Source organism: Passer montanus, unplaced genomic scaffold (assembly GCF_014805655.1).
Source record: "Passer montanus isolate IOZ18808 unplaced genomic scaffold, ASM1480565v1 scaffold31, whole genome shotgun sequence".
NCBI lineage: Eukaryota > Metazoa > Chordata > Aves > Passeriformes > Passeridae > Passer > Passer montanus.
The window spans coordinates 11,190,989-11,208,792 of record NW_024367819.1 but is presented as its reverse complement, the minus strand read 5'-3'; the positions used below and the strand labels follow the sequence as shown (position 1 = coordinate 11,208,792).

General features: G+C 46.0%; 1 protein-coding gene across 2 annotated transcripts; it reads left to right on the top strand.

Annotated features, from left to right (window-relative positions):
- Positions 1-621: 621 nt before the first annotated feature.
- FIGNL1 (fidgetin like 1) lies at positions 622-5,266 on the top strand. Of its 2 annotated transcripts, none has more exons than XM_039714907.1 (2): positions 622-661; positions 3,180-5,266. In XM_039714907.1, exon 2 carries the CDS (start codon positions 3,187-3,189, stop codon positions 5,254-5,256), a length of 2,070 nt encoding a protein of 689 aa, XP_039570841.1. In that variant the 5' UTR covers positions 622-661; positions 3,180-3,186; the 3' UTR covers positions 5,257-5,266. The 2 variants fall into 2 exon arrangements, with proteins under 2 accessions (XP_039570841.1, XP_039570840.1); XM_039714906.1 differs by lacking the exon at positions 622-661 and adding an exon at positions 1,226-1,836.
- The last annotated feature ends 12,538 nt before the right edge of the window (positions 5,267-17,804 follow it).

The window sequence follows — 17,804 nt, the reverse complement described above, 5'->3', positions numbered from 1 at the left end:
CAAGGGACGGACGCGAAGGGAACACGCTGAGGGATCCGGGCGGGAACACACGAAGGGGACGGGAGCGATCCGGGAGGGATCCGGGCGGGAACACACGAGGGGCACGCGGACGATCCCCCACCCCCGTCCCCCGAGACACCGGCAGCGGCTTCGGCGGGAGACACGGGAGGGACCGGGAAGGGCGGAGGGGACACCAGGGGACACGGGACGGACGCGAAGGGAACACGCTGAGGGATCCGGGCGGGAACACACGAAGGGGACGGGAGCGATCCGGACTAGATCCGGGCGGGAACACACGAGGGGCACGCGGGACGCACGCGCAGGGTCCCCCACCCCGGTCCTCTCAGAGCAGGCGCGCGCACCCCCACGCGCGGCGCTTAGCGCGGGACCGGCCCCGCCTCCCAAGGCACGGACCCCGCGCCCATTGGTCGGCGCGCACCTCCGGCGCAGCCAATAGGGAGCGCCCGCCCTGCCGCGCGCCGTCCCTCCCAGCCCTGCCGGTGACGTCGGCGCGGAGAACCCGCCCCTCTCCCCCTCGGCCCGGCCTCCCGGTCTCTGATTGGCTGCGTCTCCCGGCGCGCTGCTACCCGATTGGCGGGCGGGGCGGGGCGGGGCCGGGCGCAGAGCGGGCGCGCGCGGTTGGCGGCGGCGGCGGCGGCCGGTGGGTGCGGGGCGCGGGAGCGGCACGGCCGGGACTGAGGGACGGGGAAGGGACGGGGAAGGGAGGGAGCGGCGGGACCCCCTCGGGGTTGTGGCCTCCGCTTCCCGTGCCCTGAGGGGGGACCCGCCCGCCGCCGGGCCGGCCAGGGCTCCCAAGCTGAGGGGCCGTGGCCGCCGGCTGGGTTGGGGCGGCGAGGGCTCAGCCATGCCCAGGCAGCTTCCCGGCTGGATCCCCGGCCTGAGGCAGTGAAGGCGTGGCTGTGCTCCCGTACCTGGCTGCGTTTCCCGGGCCCGGGCTGGGCGCGCTCCCGCCCGCTCCGCGCTGAGGCGGGCGCGCAGCCGGGTGCCAGATCCATTGGTGGCCGGGCTTGGATACAGCCCCGGCTTCGGACGTGCACACGGAGCACACGGCCTCGTCTGGGAACTGTTCTGGCTGAGCGTGTGTGCGTGTGGCGCTCCTGGGGAGAAGCTGTAAGGCTGTGAGGACTGTTAGTGTGGGTTGGACCAGGGAGAGAGAATGATGCCCGACGGTGTTTCAGATGTATATAAATAACTAAGGGGTGGGTGTCGAGAGGGTGGATCCAGGCTCTTCTTGGTGGTGCCGAGCAATGGGACCAGAGGCAATGGGCAGAAACCGAGGTATAGGAGGTTTCACCTGGATGTGGGGAAGAACTTTACAGTGGGAGTGACCTGGAACAGGGTGCCCAGAGAGTCTGTAGAGTCTCCCTCACTGGAGATGTTCAAGAACTGCCTGGACCCAATCCTGTGCCATGTGTGCTTGGATGACCCTGCTCGAGCAGGGAGGTTGGAGCAGATGACCACTGTGGTCCTTCCAACCTTCCCCATTCTGTGATTCTGAGAATAATCAAACTGAAATCTCAAACTGGTTACCACTGGTCACTTGTTATGACCTTCCCTCACTGCTATGAAGGTGACCACTGAATCCTTAAGAAAGTGGTGGCGAACTTGAGATTTTATATTCTGAATTATGGAAGTATTTCTTTGGGGCAAAACTTTTCCAGAATTTATGCTTTTATGTCACTTAAGATATTTTTGATTCAGCAGTTATAAAAAAAAAATTACATGCGCAGTGAAAGCCATTTAGAGAAAAGAAGTAAAAGGCTGCAGCCTTTTGTCTCCTGTTCATCTGTCACTCAGCTGGGGATGGATGATGATGTGAGTTTGTAGCAAATTTTCTAGGTGCAGGTTACACTTCTCACGGTACAAAAGTTGGCAGTAACTCTTCAGTGAGCAAATCTTACTTCTGTGGTTTGGTTTTGTTTGTTTGTTTTAGTTGGATTTGCTTGTAGAGGTGCCAGATTTGCAGGTAAAATGTATTTTGGCTTTTCTAAACAGCTCTACAAATTTGGGCTGTAGTAAAAAAAAATATTCAAACCAAAATGATTTACATCCTCGTTACTTGTCGTGTGTGTAACCATATAAGCATATGAGCAATAAACATACTGTGCTCTCTGTTGTCTAATGCTGCTGCCAGACTTTTTGCAAACAGTTAGGGAGGACACCCTCACACAGCCTGCATTCCTTCAGTTCTGTCTCCCCAGCCTTGCATGAACATTGCACATCTGCACTCCTGCACACTCCACAGCTGATCCAGAGGATTGCAGCTTGACTCACCCTCTGCGAAGTGTGCAGAATATGTGGACATGACACTTTGCAGAGAAAGAAAGTACATCGTGAACGTGGGCAAGTCATTTCCAGTCAAACAAAATACTCCTCCTGAGCCAAATGCCATCTTCCCTATTTCTTAAAAGAAACGCAGCACTAAAGGAGTTTAAATTCCACTTTCTGAAACTGAGAAACAAGGATTGCTTTAAACACGCAAGACCTTTTGTTCTCTGAAGTGTAAAATGGGGACCTTTTAGTGCCTTCTAAAGAGAAGAAATAGTTTTGAACATTTTCTAGTAATCTGCTAATATTTTCTTAATATGAAAGCTTGCTACATTCAGGATTATTCATTCCATTTTTATCTCCCCTCCAAGACACTGCACACAATTTTACTTACTAGCTTAATTGTTTCACTTTTATTACCATCCCTGTAATGGATTAAATCGTTCTGACAGTGGTGTATCCTCTGTCCTCTGCTGCACTGTGCCATATTCTGTCAAATAAGAATGAAAGCACTGGTGATTTCATTTAACAAGGCCAGTTTTTGCTTGGCCATCTGTTACCATTCTTTGCAGCCTACTTACCTCCCCAGGAGACCTCTGGTTAGAAGCAAACTCTCTCTTTTTTCTTTTTCCCCCACTTTTTTCTTTTCTTTGGACAAGGAAGAAAAGAGAACCTCAGCCTAAATGCCTTTGCACCACAAAGCTGGTTGCTTTTTGAAAAGATTAAAGTGTCCAGACTGGCTAAGTAGCTTGCAAGACCTCCTGCTCTGTTTCTCACAGTTCAGATAATGTAGGTTTTCCTGTGTAAGTATTTAGGAAAGGGGGGAAGCAGCTGGTGCAAATGGTGTGAAATGGCATTTTGTAACGGCAGGTATTTTCTGTCTGTTCCAGGTCAGCGATGGAGGCCCCCGCCGCCAGCGCGGTGCACCTGAGTGACTGGCAGGAAAGTCACTTTGCTGTCACCTCTGGCACCTGCACGCCCGGGCAGAAGGCAGACGGATACCGTGCCAAGATCCTGCGCATTCAGTATGCATGGGCAAACTCGGAGATCTCCCAGGTCTGTGCTGCCAGCCTGTTCAAGAAGTACGCAGAGAAATACTCCGCGATTATCGACTCTGGCAACGCAGAGACTGGCGTGAACAACTACGCGGAAAACATTTTGACTTTGGCAAAATGTCAGCAAAGTGACAGTGACAAGTGGCAATCTGCCTTGACAACAGAGAACGTGTTTGAATTGAAGTGTGTGCGAGAGAGGATGCAGGCTGGCAAAATTTTCCGGAGCTCTCAGATGGCACCGACAGATGCCCGTGTACGAGGTGATAAAGGGGTCAGCGCCCCCACGGCTCCAGCTCTTCCCAAACTCCATGTCTTGGGCAGTACCAGGGAGACTGAGCTCACTGCTGGCTCAGCAAAGTGTGTGAGTCAGGGACCAGATCTTCTTGGGCATCCCTCATCTTCCAAGTCCCTTCATGGCAGTGTGCCTCCTGTGACCAGAGCTCCAGACACACTTCCTGCCGCTTCAGCCTCCTTAAGCAAGCAGGTTCTTCCAGGTTTCCAGGCAACTCCGCTCTTTGGAAGTAAAGAAGCCACTAATAGTGGTTCTCTGAAAATGTCAGGTAACTGTTGTGATGGACAAAATTCATCTCTTTTCAACCAGTCAGCTGTACCTGCCTGGTCTGCAAATTCAGGGAAAAGAAAAGCATTCTATGGTCTGGCTGATGAAGGCAGCACAGCTGTTCCTAGCCTTGCTCCATGTCAGGCTTCCATTTCTACAGAAACAAATGGTTTTTCAGGGCAGAGAAACAGGAATGAAGAGAGCAGTGCTCCTGGGTTTAAAACTGCAAAGGAACAGCTGTGGATGGATCAGCAAAAGAAATCTCAAAACCAGCGTGCACCAGTTTCATCATATGGAGGCATAAAAAAATCCCTGGGTGCAGGCAGGTCTCGGGGTCCGTTCGGCAAGTTTGTGCCTCCAGTTCCGAAACAAGATGGAAGTGAAAATGGAGGAGCGCAGTGTAAGCCTCACGTAGGGGAATCAACAGACCCGTTGCTGCCTGTGGATGAGCGGCTGAAAAACATAGAACCAAAAATGGTTGAGCTCATCATGCACGAGATCATGGACCACGGGCCTCCGGTCATCTGGGATGACATTGCTGGGGTTGAGTTTGCCAAAGCCACCATAAAAGAAATAGTGGTGTGGCCCATGCTGAGACCGGACATCTTCACCGGCTTGCGTGGGCCTCCGAAGGGAATTCTGCTCTTTGGCCCCCCTGGGACTGGCAAGACCCTCATAGGCAAGTGCATCGCATGCCAGTCTGGAGCAACTTTTTTTAGCATCAGTGCCTCCTCTCTGACTTCCAAGTGGGTGGGTGAGGGGGAGAAGATGGTCCGTGCGCTGTTCGCTGTGGCGCGCTGCCAGCAGCCAGCCGTGATTTTCATTGACGAGATCGATTCCCTGCTGTCCCAGCGCGGAGAGGGGGAGCACGAGTCGTCCAGGAGAATAAAAACTGAATTTCTGGTGCAGTTAGATGGGGCAACGACCTCCTCTGAAGATCGTATCCTGGTGGTTGGAGCAACAAATCGACCCCAGGAAATTGATGAAGCTGCGCGAAGGAGACTGGTGAAGAGACTGTACATCCCTCTCCCAGAAGCCTCCGCCAGGAAGCAGATTGTCACCCGGCTGATGGCAAAGGAGCACTGCTCTCTGAGTGAAGAGGAAATCAAACTCATAGTCCAGAAAACCGATGGGTTTTCTGGGGCAGACATGACCCAGCTGTGTCGGGAAGCCTCTCTGGGCCCTATCCGCAGCCTGCAGTCCATGGACATTGCAACCATCACGCCGGAGCAGGTACGGCCCATCTCGTTCCTGGATTTTGAGAGTGCCCTGAGGACAGTGCGGCCCAGCGTGTCCCCCAAGGACCTGGAGCTCTATGAAACCTGGAACCAGACCTTTGGCTGCGGCAGATGAGCTGCATCACAGCTGTACCCTGCTCGAGCAGGGAGGTTTCAGCACAGGAGCAGTTCAGGATTTCAGCACCGCCATGTATTAAACCTGTGGCAGTTTAGTGCCTCTGCACTTTGTTTTGTTTCTGTCCTGGAATTAAAACTCCTCATGTTATGCAGGCAGATGTCCAGGCTCTGGCTGAGGCTTTGCCAGCTGAAAAGACCACAAGGAGCTGCTGCTCATGATGCGAGAAGTTGGTGAACAGCAGTGGCATTGAGGGGCTGACAGCATTTACAGGTTGCTGGGAGAGATGGAAGCAAATTTCACCGATGTTTAAGGGGAAGGTTATCAAACCTCATAAATAATTGAAAGGAGTGTTGGAGAAATCTTGCAAGGTCCATCAGGCTGTGTCAGTAAGGGATTCAAGTAATAGCAGAAATGCCCATTTTGGGTAGGAGTATGGCAAAACTGGATAGGGGAGAACAGTTAGAGGTGCTTTGTTTGGGAGGAGAGGGTGGAGGTGGATGTGGACTTGTATGGAAAAATGGAAGGGGGGACAAAAGAGGAAGGTTGAGTGTTGCTCTTGTCTGACAGCCTTTTGACTCATCACTGCAGTCACTCCCAGCTTCTCATTAAAAAGTTTTTTTGATGATTTTCTGCTTGACCTTACTTTCTGTGCTGCATCAGCATGTGTGGGTGTGTTTTATTGGAAGGTCTGGACACCTGCAGGTGGAGAAGAGGCCAGGGGTCTTAGGGGCTTTAGGATCTCAGCCCAGCTGTGGGGTAGCCAGTGTGGGCAACCGGGTGCTGTAGGGATCCAAAACTCACTGCCAAACTAAGGGCTGGACAAGCAGGCAAGGATGAAGAACAGGATTTGGAAGGACTCCCCAGTGGCAGGACAAGGGGCTCAGGGTCTGGGCGTGGGTATTTGATAAACTTGAATCCTGTGGCAGTGTCTGAAGGCTCCGTGAGTGAGGTGTCCTTGTGACACTGGAGAGTGTGTGGGGGTTGTGTCACACACTGGTGACCTCCAAGAGTGCTGGGCTCTAGTGGTCAGGAAGGAGAAATCCCTGTCCCAACCCCTCCTGGGTTCCACTGCTCCTTAAAAAGTCCTCATGCATCAATGGTAAAATTCTTGGCTAGTTTGTATTTGGCATTCTTACCTAAGGCATGAAAGAATGCACAGCCTTTTATTCACATAACCTGTCTTTTCCCACTGGCTGAGCACAGCTGCCCCTGAAAGGAGAATAAATGGAAATCTTTCCTTTGGATTCCTTTGTCAGTGTGGCAGAGCTGGCTGCTTTGCTCTCTGTGCTTAGTTTTCAGCTTCTCTAAAGAACTTTTTCTCCTATTGGGGAAAATGCAGAGCTTAAAAGCTGCTCTTCCTCACATTTCTCTGAAGTTGGATGAATGTTTAACTAGTATTTTTTAAAGACATTTGGAAAATAAAGGGCCCAGGACACTACAGTGAGCCTTGAATTCAGAATAATTTGGAAGGCTTAGAATTTCTTAGAGCTCATCCTGATTTAAACAAATGAGTCAGATTTATTCATAGCTTATGATTTTAGTAAAGTCTGATATATATCAGAAATTGTTTTGCAGAGATGTAAAAATTCAGGTATGGGAATTTATCTTCATTTTTGAGACAGTGAAAATAGAATAATTAGATTATTCTGAAAGAATAAATGTGTGATGTGGTTCAAACCAATCGACTTTTGTGCCACTTGGGTGAAGATTATGAGATTAAGTCTGTTCTTACAAGTTCCCTTTTGGAGAGCTATAAACACATACTGGGTAAGATTTTTGCTTTCTCCAAACATTTCTTTAAATTCATTGTTCAGGCAAGTGAATGAAGCACCAGAGAATTTTAATTGTTTAATCAAATTAAGGGTTGCTCAAGGGTTAATAAATGCTTTATATATGATTAAATAATTGCCTTATTTATGCTGGGAATTATTCTGGTGTGCTATGTAGCATTCTGTGGTCACCTCTGCATCTGGATTTTCACATTTTAATGGAAGTGCTCTATAAGGAGGAACCAGTGAGAATCCACGTGGTGACAGAGAATAAAGCTCCTCCTGAGCTGACAAGGACTGAGACAAAAGTTCTGTGCCTCTCTATTTGTCTCCTGCAAAGTGGAATTTCTCAACAAGATAAAAGTAGAACCAGACAAGGCTGTTGTTCTGCCTCCTACTTTTTAGATTATTCGTTACAAGAATTACATGAACATGCCTTTTTTTTTTTTTAAACACATGAAAATAGTGAAAGGGAATATTAGATAAAGTTTTTTGTGTTGTAGTAATGATGCAGGTGACCCAACCCTCTCTTCAGCCATGTAGAGTTCCTTGGGCTTTGCTGCAGAGCTCAGAGCCAGCAGGACTTGCAGTTTCAGCCCAAGAGGAGTTTCATAACCCTCTGTAACAGTGCCACCACACAGCAATTCAACTGCCAGGAACATAATTTCACAAAATACAGAAAATTGCACAGAAATAGGCCATGATTGTAATTTAAGGGAAATGGTGCAGATAAATCCACTTTAATGGATCTGTTTAGTGTATGCAGAAACCTATGTACTTCATTATTTATTCTTTTTGGCTGGCTGATCTTTGGAAGAAGAAATGCACAACTCTGTTTTTTTGGTTCAGCAACGTTGGGTGCACAATCTCTCAGTTTCTTTTTAAGGTAAATAATTGCAGTCCTGGAAAAGTCAGGTCTTATTAATAAACAAGGCAATTCAGACTCGCAGTGCTTCTTAGATTTGAGTTAGCTAAATTGTCTCAGAGCTGTATGAAGTCCCCTGGGGGATTTTCATTTGCAGAAAACTGTGCCAGCACGTGTAGGGGAAAAAGCTGATGAGGCAGAAATGATCATCACCTGCTAATGGCGAGTGGATGGAAAGCAGACTGGCCTCTTAGAGCATCACTAAGATTGTCCTTTTGAAACAAGGCAATTTCCTTCTAACAAAAATTATGGAACTGCTCTCAAGCCAACGTGGCACTGGAAAACAGCCCCCCAAACCAAGCAGCATGGGCTGTCCCCTGGGCTGCAGGGCAGGCAGCTGCTCCCTGGGTCTGCTGGAGCCAGCCAAGGAGGCTGCCTCTGCAGCCCTCCCCTGCTGACACCTTCACACCTGCACCCAGCACAGAACAATTAATCTAAAAGTGGGGTAGCAAAGATACGGACACAATATTCCCAAAGCCCGCATTTCTTAGCCTTTCTTTTTAATATTTTGTTACCATTCTGTATCTTACCTGTAGAAAATCAGTCATGTAAGATGTCATATATGTAATGCAGCTGTAGTACTAAAGAGTTTCTAGTACTTTTTTTTTGTGCCATTAGCTGAGAAGTTTCATATAACCTTGGGTCATAGCTGTGAAGCCAAAATAGCATTATCACAGAGTTGTGGGTCTGGAAAGGACTATAAGGAATCTGCAAATTCCCACTTGGTCTAAGGTGAATTAATTTTTGGGATTCCTGGTACATGTTTTGCCTGGTTTGTTCTTTAAAAACATTCAGTACTTATAAAAAACCTTGGTCCCTTTTTGGACTTCATTCCCATACCAGTGATATATGGTCACAGTCAGGACTTGACATCTTCAGTAGATGCAGCAATGTGAACACAGAGTGGTAAATGTTTAGTGTTAGCCATTAATAAAGTGGCTTTCTTGCCTGGATTCTTCTTCAGCAAGGTTGAAGGTGAGTAAAATTCTTCCCCAATGTCTCATCTCTTACTGTGATGCAAGTGTTCTGTGCCTTACCCTGTCTGTATTTCTCACATCACAGACACAGGGAAAGGTTTGATTATCCCCTTGGGAGCAGGTGCCTGAAACAGTTGAGATGTCATCATTTGGCACTACAATAGTACCTGTACTAAATAAAAGTCACTCTTCCACTCCTTTTAATAATTTCCTGTTGGTTCTGATCACTTTTGTGTGTTCATCTCTCTTCAGTGTTAATACCCCAGACGGGAGTGCTCGTCAGTGATAAGGGATGAAACTGGAGCAGAGCAGGACTGACCAGGGGTGCAGGGTGGTAGATGAACTTTCACTGTATTGTTCATTTTCAGCAAAGCTGCTCTGAAGTTGCTGTGTTTTCTCCTCCTGCCCAGGTTGGTTTCAACAGCACAGTTATGCAGAGGAGCCTCCCTCTTCCATCACTAATAGTCACCAATGAATCCATTGTCACAGCTGCAGGAAAGACCCACGTGAAATCTCTGGCATGCCTTGTTGTTTGGCTCTTAATGCACTTTGATTATGGCTTTACAGCTAACTGGGCTGAGGTGTTACAAAAATTTAATAATTATCATCTTCAGAAAATATCACAAGAAAGACTTGCAGAAGGTGTGTCCTGTGTCCATATTCCCATATTACCAAGGCACATAACCTGTTCTAAAGGAATATTAAGTTGTTTTCTTGTGGCAAAGATGAAGCAGTAAGCAAAAGGCAATATTGTTCTCTTGCAGAAACTGAGGGTCAAGGGAAGTGAATGAAAGCTGAAAGGATGCTGTAAAGACAAGAGATCTGCTTTCTGGCTGGGGAGAGATGAGGCAGTGCTTCCTCACTGTAGGTAACTGGGGAAAAGGGGAACAGCTGCCCTTTCTTCACCCAGGCATGACCGGAGTCGTTAGCTGGGCAGGGAAGGGGGGAACAGAAAAGGGGAACCTGCAGCTGTCCGAGCTCAGGCAGGGACAAGGCTGCTGTGCATGTGACTCGGGTGCGGCTGAGGTGTCTCAGGTTCCCAAACAACACCCTGAGCCCAAGGGAGCCCCTCTGTTGGAGTTGGGTTGGTTTGCAGTGGTCAGGGGTAGGGTGGAATCTTGGGTTCCGTTGTGCCTCAGATCTTGTCATATCCTGCTTTGGCCACGGCGCATGCAGCGCAGTCAAACACAGCCAGGCTGCTTGAGGCTTTCCACCAAAGGCACGTGAGAAAAGCTCCCAGGAGCCCAGGCTTTCCCTAAACTGTGCTGATAGAAAATTCCAGTTTCAGGTTAGTTTGCCTGGTTTTGGAACTGGCATGCTGTGATCTGAAATTCTCTCTGAGCTTTGTAAAATGGAAACACCTGAGCACCAAGAATTAAATGATGGCCAGCCTGCTAATGCATTGCTCTGAAAGACTGTCTGGAAGGATTGTGTGTTCACAGGGGACAAAAAAAGCTGGCTTTTTTATTTTCAGAAGTAGATCACAAAATTCTGGGCAGTGGCTTGTGAAAATTCCTACCCAATTCTTACAGGTTTTGAGTTCTGTACTGTGGGTTAAAATGTAGTAAGATTAAATTGCCTAGGCTTCTTCTTTTAAATTTAGAGTGATTTTTAATGATTTTCAACTACTGGTGTTAGTAAAACTGTCATTTATATCTTTTTGCCTACAGCCAAAGGCGAGTGTGTCTCTGCCATCTGGGCAGTTCCACCTACACCTGTTGTGCAGGATCATTTTGATTAATAAATGTCTCCAGTCCCAAAATATTCCTCAGTGGTGGTGAAGACCTACAAGTCAGTTTTCTCCTTCCCAAATGAGTAGTTTTATTTTGTGACACTTGCAACTAGTGACTACTTCTCCCTGCTGGTCTGATGTAACCAGTGAGATTTCTTACAAGAGTTGTTATGAAATGGCTCGTGCTCACATACTTAATTCAATATTCTGAAGAAGGAGAATTTATTTGACCTGTGGATTTTTTTTTTTACCAAGTATATAAAGAAAAAGAAAGAATTCACTTGATATATTGTATTTTTTGCACACCAATTATTTGCACAACAAAATGGATAGATATCTGGTATAGTGAAGGATATAGTAATTTACATAGCATTGTAGAAACTCCTGATTTTTCTTAAGTGATGGAGAATTGTTTTCCAGAGAGGGCACAGACTCTGGGAGCTCGTGTCTGCAAGCTATTCTGATGCCAGCTTCTCTCAATGAAAAAGAGAAAATTCAAACAGAATCAACAGAGAAAATGTAAAAGTACTGTGGATGGGGAGATGGATTGCATGTAAAAACACAAATTAACGTGTACTTTCAAGCTGTTTTGTCATTGATGATGTTTTGCAATACAACTGTCAATGGCTTATTGTTTTATAAAAATATACATCTAGTGGTGATGGGACAAAGCAGAAAAAGAAAACCACTTTCAAAAAGGTCACAGAACCTCTGGGCTGGCATAGCTACAACTGGAGAGAAAGAAGAATCTTGTGGTGATAATTCTGTGATCAGTTCATTATTTTCTGAACCTACTTTGTGATTTTTTTTTCAGTGATTTTAATGCTAAAATTAAAAGGTTCCACCCTGCTTAATGCAGTGCCTTACTGTCATATGACAGTGAGTCTTTGAGCTGACTGAAAAAAATTAAATGTGATAATTAAAACATTGTGATATCAGAAGTCATTCCAAAACCAGAAGTTTTGCATCAGAGAAACAGAAGATCAAATTTTCAGAAACTTTTGCTGTCATCTGCTGAAAATACAAACTAATGCTCTGTCTGTAAATGTCTCAGAAGGGACAAGGCTGAGCACGCTGGGGACTGCTCCACCATGGTTTCATTAATGAAAACTGGTTTTCATGTGCTTTTAAAAATAGTTGTGGTAGTACAACTCATGCCTCTAGTCACCCCAGAGTAGGGGGAATTCATGCCAGGGAATGTAGAGCAATCCCTTAAAAAAAAATTCCATGTTTTAAGAGTCTTTATTAAAAGTCTATTTAAGAGCAGTGCAAAAGCAATGCTGCCTTATTTTTATCACCAGGGAGGAATGGATGTAGCTATTGCTGTGGGTGAATCCCAGTATCCCGGACACATAAGCCTGTGGATACAGGTGGCAGTGGCACTGCTGCTGCTCCTCATTTTCCACAGGCTGGGAATGTCTTACCCAGCGCTGTCAGCAGCAGAAATTGTGCAGCAGGGTGTGGGAGCCAGGTGAGCCCAAAACCTTAGCTCTGCCTGCATTTGGGACAAGCCTGAAACATGCTTTGCTCAGTGTATCCTGCATAAATCTTAGAAGTTTATGGAGAAATAGTTGTCCCCGGGACTCCTCTCCATTTCCAGTAACAGCAGTCTTTTCCAGGGAGAGGAGCACAGCTGTAGTGTTTGAGTTGCTCTTTTTTTGTAGCCTGCCACCAGATGGAGTTATTTTCCTAAAGAAGTCCATCTATATAAGGAAAGCCCGAGGGTAGTCAATATTCTTTCCTTTTTTTTGTCATTTAAAATCATCCAGTGTCAACGACATGTTACTGGAATTTTATTAATTATTGTATTTATTGGGGGTTTTTTTGTTGGGTGGACTTCGATTTTTAAGATTTTTTTTTGAGGGAGCTGTGAAAACCAGGCTGACACTTAGAACTTCCTATTTAACAAAGCTAGGATTCTAAAAGATTAATTTTACTTCGTGTCTCAGAAATTTCATATAAGCTTGGGTCATAGCTGTGAAGCCAAAATAGCATTATCACAGAGTTGTGGGTCTGGAAAGGACTATAAGGAATCTGCAAATTCCCACTTCATGTAAGGTGAGTTAATTTTTGTGATTCCCGGTGCAGGTTTTGCCTGGTTTGTTCTTTAAAAACATTCACGGGGGCTTGGGAAAGAGGTGAAAATCCTGGTGCGGTGCATTTGTATTTAAACTGATGCTTGATCTTGGACATTTTAATAATAGAATAAATGAGCAGATACGAACAGTCTCCCAGGCTGAAGATCCTGGAAGTGCACTGACATGTGGATACACAACAGGTACCAGGAGCTGAGTGCAATTAGCTGGGAAGTCTGGATCCATGTGGGTTTTAGCTGGAGGCAGAGGCCCTGGCTGCTCCCAGAGCTGTCCCAGAGGTGGAAGCCGCTGTGCAGCCGCAGCAGGGCCGGGCAGGGGCAGGACCCGCTCCCGATGCCAGCATTCCTTGGCGCTGGGCAAGGAGTTAACTCTGCGGGTGATCCCTGTGCCAGGGTCCCACTGAGCTCTCCGGGCAGCAGGCTGGAGTGGAGCTTTTGTGGCCGGAGCAGCACTTGGCTCTGGAGAAATAATGTCCTGGAGCCGCTGGAGCTTCAGCCCCGTGGGCACGTTTCGAGGGAAATCGCTGGAGCCGCCCAGGATCGCTGCTCCAGGATGGTAAAAGCCCGTGTATATTCAGATATAGGTGGCCAATATTGCTCCGTCTCCCTGAGTCCTGCAGTTTCTCACTTCCCTGCTTTGTGGGTCAGATGCTCTGAAGCCAATTTACATCAATTCCTGGCACTGTTTTTAAAGGAAGCGAGGGGGAACAGCGTCAAGTCTCGCTTTCTGCCAACAACAGGAAGCGCACGCTCTCTGTCAGGCTGCTCCTGTCAGCCATCCCTTTTGTTGAGCCAACAGATTTCGGGACCACGCATTTGGTTTTCCACACAGCAGCGCCCAGCAAATCCTTGGAAAAGCAACGTCACAGCGTGGCAGCATGGACGGACAGCCGGGGGAAAGCCGGAGAAGCTGCTGCCATTCCCTTTCTCGGAGGGAGTGTTGCTTTACAGAGCAGCGGCCTGAGGGAAGGGAAAGGAAATGGTGACAGCATCTCTGCCGTGTCACACAGCCTCCTGCCCAGCCAGGCAAGGCCAAGAGGGGCACTCCTGGATCCTGCATTTAATTTTTGTGCACGCCAAGGTACTCTGTGCGGTCCAGAAATTTGTTGTGTAGTTTCCTGAGATGCTCACACACCAATCCAAATTCCCTATTTATTTTCTTTCTCCTGATACATAATAAAATTAAAACTGATACGAGACTACCATAAAAAAAAAACCATAAATCCCCTCTCTATAATATTCATCTTTGGGCTAGCTCTTTCCAGGCCCAGTTTTTTGCATGCTGACTGCATGTGACGATTTGTAATATTATTGATGTTATTTTTTTTCCTTATCACTGCTGCAAAACTTTTTGAAAAGCTCACTGCAGAAGCCGGTGTTTCTCATGCCTACCTTTGTTCCTCCCAGTGCTTTCCTGGTGCAGAGGCAGGCTTAGGCTAAAGAAGCCAAGAAGTGCAATTTCCTGAAGAAATTATTTTTTGTATTTTAATGCCCACTCCTCCAATTTTTTATTTTATTTTTTTTTTTAATCTTGTATGGATTTCTTTTCACCTCTCTGCTGCCACCAAACCTCCTGGCATTTGTTTCTCCTGGGCATTTCCTTTCTAACCCCATGCTAGCAGACTTGTCAGGGCGTGCTGTGGGCCTGAGTGGCTCCAGCCTCTCCCTCTTCCCCCTGCCCTGAAGGCTCCAACTTGCTCAGCACTAATGCAGTCCTGGGCTGGAGAAGGACTACGGTCCTGGTACAATATTCATGACATAAAATTATGGAAGTAGCAAGAGACTTTGTAGCAAAAGCAGATGTGGAAATGATGGGGTTTGAGTTGAATATTTCCCTGATTGCAAAGGAAATTAGGCAAGCAGTTTATACAGGAGAAGCAGAACCAAAAGGAAAGCTCTTCGCTTTCCCCCTCGGCACGTACAGCTTCTCCAGAGAAGCTGTGGTGATCCTGCAAAGTTAGACAAGGAGGGTGTAACAAGTTCTTCCCTATTTTCTGGAAATCCCACCCTCTTTCCACAGCTTATCTGAAGTTTCTATTTTGCACGTTCCTATTTGTGCAAAGTGTGGGTGAGCCTCATCTTTTCCGTTGCAAATGAGCCTCTAAGTAAAGCCCTCATAGCCAAAATTTTTTTTTTTTTTTTTTTTTATCTTGTATGAATTTCTTTTCACCTCTCTGCTGCCACCAAACCTCCTGGCATTTGTTTCTCCTGGGCATTTCCTTTCTAACCCCATGCTAGCAGACTTGTCAGGGCGTGCTGTGGGCCTGAGTGGCTCCAGCCTCTCCCTCTTCCCCCTGCCCTGAAGGCTCCAACTTGCTCAGCACTAATGCAGTCCTGGGCTGGAGAAGGACTACGGTCCTGGTACAATATTCATGACATAAAATTATGGAAGTAGCAAGAGACTTTGTAGCAAAAGCAGATGTGGAAATGATGGGGTTTGAGTTGAATATTTCCCTGATTGCAAAGGAAATTAGGCAAGCAGTTTATACAGGAGAAGCAGAACCAAAAGGAAAGCTCTTCGCTTTCCCCCTCGGCACGTACAGCTTCTCCAGAGAAGCTGTGGTGATCCTGCAAAGTTAGACAAGGAGGGTGTAACAAGTTCTTCCCTATTTTCTGGAAATCCCACCCTCTTTCCACAGCTTATCTGAAGTTTCTATTTTGCACGTTCCTATTTGTGCAAAGTGTGGGTGAGCCTCATCTTTTCCGTTGCAAATGAGCCTCTAAGTAAAGCCCTCATAGGCTGATTTATTTTTTGTTTGGTTGTTTACTTTTGGGTTTTTTTATTTATTTTATTTTTTGATTTTTTGGGTTTTTTTAAGTTTCTTTCCTGACGTTTTTGTGAGGGCAAATGGAGTAATGTTGTGTCGTACTTTTGAAGGTTCAGAAAAGCATCCCAACTTGTTAAATCAGTTGGTCACATAAAAGAGATATTTGAGCAGAACATTATGTATCCATAGAAAAATGGAAAGAGGGCCCACAGGGCTGTATGCCAGACAGTGAGCCCCTGTCCCAACATTGCTTCCTTTTTTATCTATGTCTTTCTATCATTTGAAAGGCATTTCCAAGGCAAAAGCTGTCTAACTTCAACAGCTAATCATGGAACAGATTATGTGTCTTGGTGTGTTTGGTCAAAATATTCTGTGAAAATAGGCAACCTAAGAGGTTTTCATTAACAAAGATGTGGAAGGAAAACTGGTAGCTCTTGGTTAAAAATATATAAATTATTTAAAATTTTGAATTAGACAAGTAATATTTACACATACAGTACATGTGCACAAACACACACACACTTGTAATGTAAAGCCTGACTTCTCAGTCTTGTGGCCTTTTTCCAATTCTTAGCTCTTTGTGCAAGGGTCTGCAAGTGGGGTTTCCTGAGTTTACTGTCCACCAAAGAGCCACCACTCTCTGTGGCTGGAGAATAAATAAGTGTTAGAAGGCCTGGCTCCCAATCCTGATTTTGTCAAAAACCTATTGCACGAGCTTGCATAAGAAATTCAGGGAACGTTTTGTGCTTCAATTTCCCTTTCAGGGGAGGGAAGGATGTAGCTGTTTCACACTAGTGCTGCTGTTTACAACCTTTCAGAAAAAGTATCTTGAATTCTGGAAACCATAAAATAAATTTAAAGATAACAGGAAGAAATTATATCACTTTTTGATTCAAAGTAATTTCCACTTGTTGTAATTTATACATACAGACACACTCATCCTGAAGTCAATAGAGCTACACACCTGCTGTGTTGGAAACAAACATGGATATTCTCCAGGACTCTGTAACTCCAGAGAATGGGATAGTAAGAAAATATATATATTTAAAAAAAATTAATGACAGCATCAAAGGAATTATTGAAAAAGACTTGCATCACACAGTTCTCTGCTTTGTCAGAAGATAATAAAAAGGAAGTGTGAATGTATAGGGGGAGCTCCTGTGTTGGCTGCCTGGATTTAGCAGGGGTGGGGGTAGGGAGCTGTGACTTAGATCTAAATAAAAGAATAGTTTTAGTTCAGAAGTTGATTTCAGGTTTAAGGATAATCAAGATAAGAGGGCAACTCTCCCCTGGTAGAGTAGGCACTCTATAATAGGCATGCTGCTATTAAGAAAAGTGGAATCTTTTTTCCCCTGAAATGCACTGGGTTTGGCTTTTCTTAATTCCATAGTAATAACCCTTATGGTAGAGAGTATTTTCTTCACTGCTGAACTTGATATGTTAATTTTTCCACCCAATCTTCTACCACCCTTCATTTCCCTTCTGGTCTGCCTATCACTTCTGGTACATTTGCTCCTGCTTTCAATGACCAATGGTTAAGCTATCAAGAAGCAGTTAATGAAACTCAGGCAGATGCCTGTAGTCCCTTTCTCCTGGCCTGGGGTTTGGAAATGCCTAATTTTGAAAATGGGTGAAAATGCCTAATTTTAGATGACTTGTTCTATTAACACATGCACTTCATTGTTTCCCTAAAACCATTCGAGCTTTTCTTCCTCTGCTCTTTCTGCTGGTCAGGATCCTACCTTTGTTTAAAGGTCAGTTAAACACGATGGAGTTGTGGCTCAGGGAGAAGCAGCTGCAGGATCTGTTGGTGCTAGGTGTTCCTCGGCAGCCTGAGTATTCTCACTCACTCAGCTTTACCCTGGTTCCTGCAGAAGAAATTCTCCTGTCAGGTACTATCATAATATCATGATATGATTGCAATACACCTTTTAAGACTGGTTGGTGTCTCAGCCTGGATTACAGAGAGATGGAGAGACAGATGTTTCCAAAGCAGAAGTAACCATTCTAATTTGTACCAATACTTAAGGAGTCCAAAAGCCCCCTACGTACATGTGAGTGCTCAGCACAATTCCCATGTGCATTTGCTAGACTATGCAAATATAACACTATCTATATTATTAGTCAGGAGCTAAGTGACTGGATGCAAAGCAAAAATAAAGAGTTTGTGAATGTTTCAGAGCAGGACTTGCTTATGTGTTGTGCTAAAAAAAAAGTGAAATTCATGTAACAGGGCTTTGGTTACTGCCTACAAATATGTTTTTGGCAAGTATTTACAC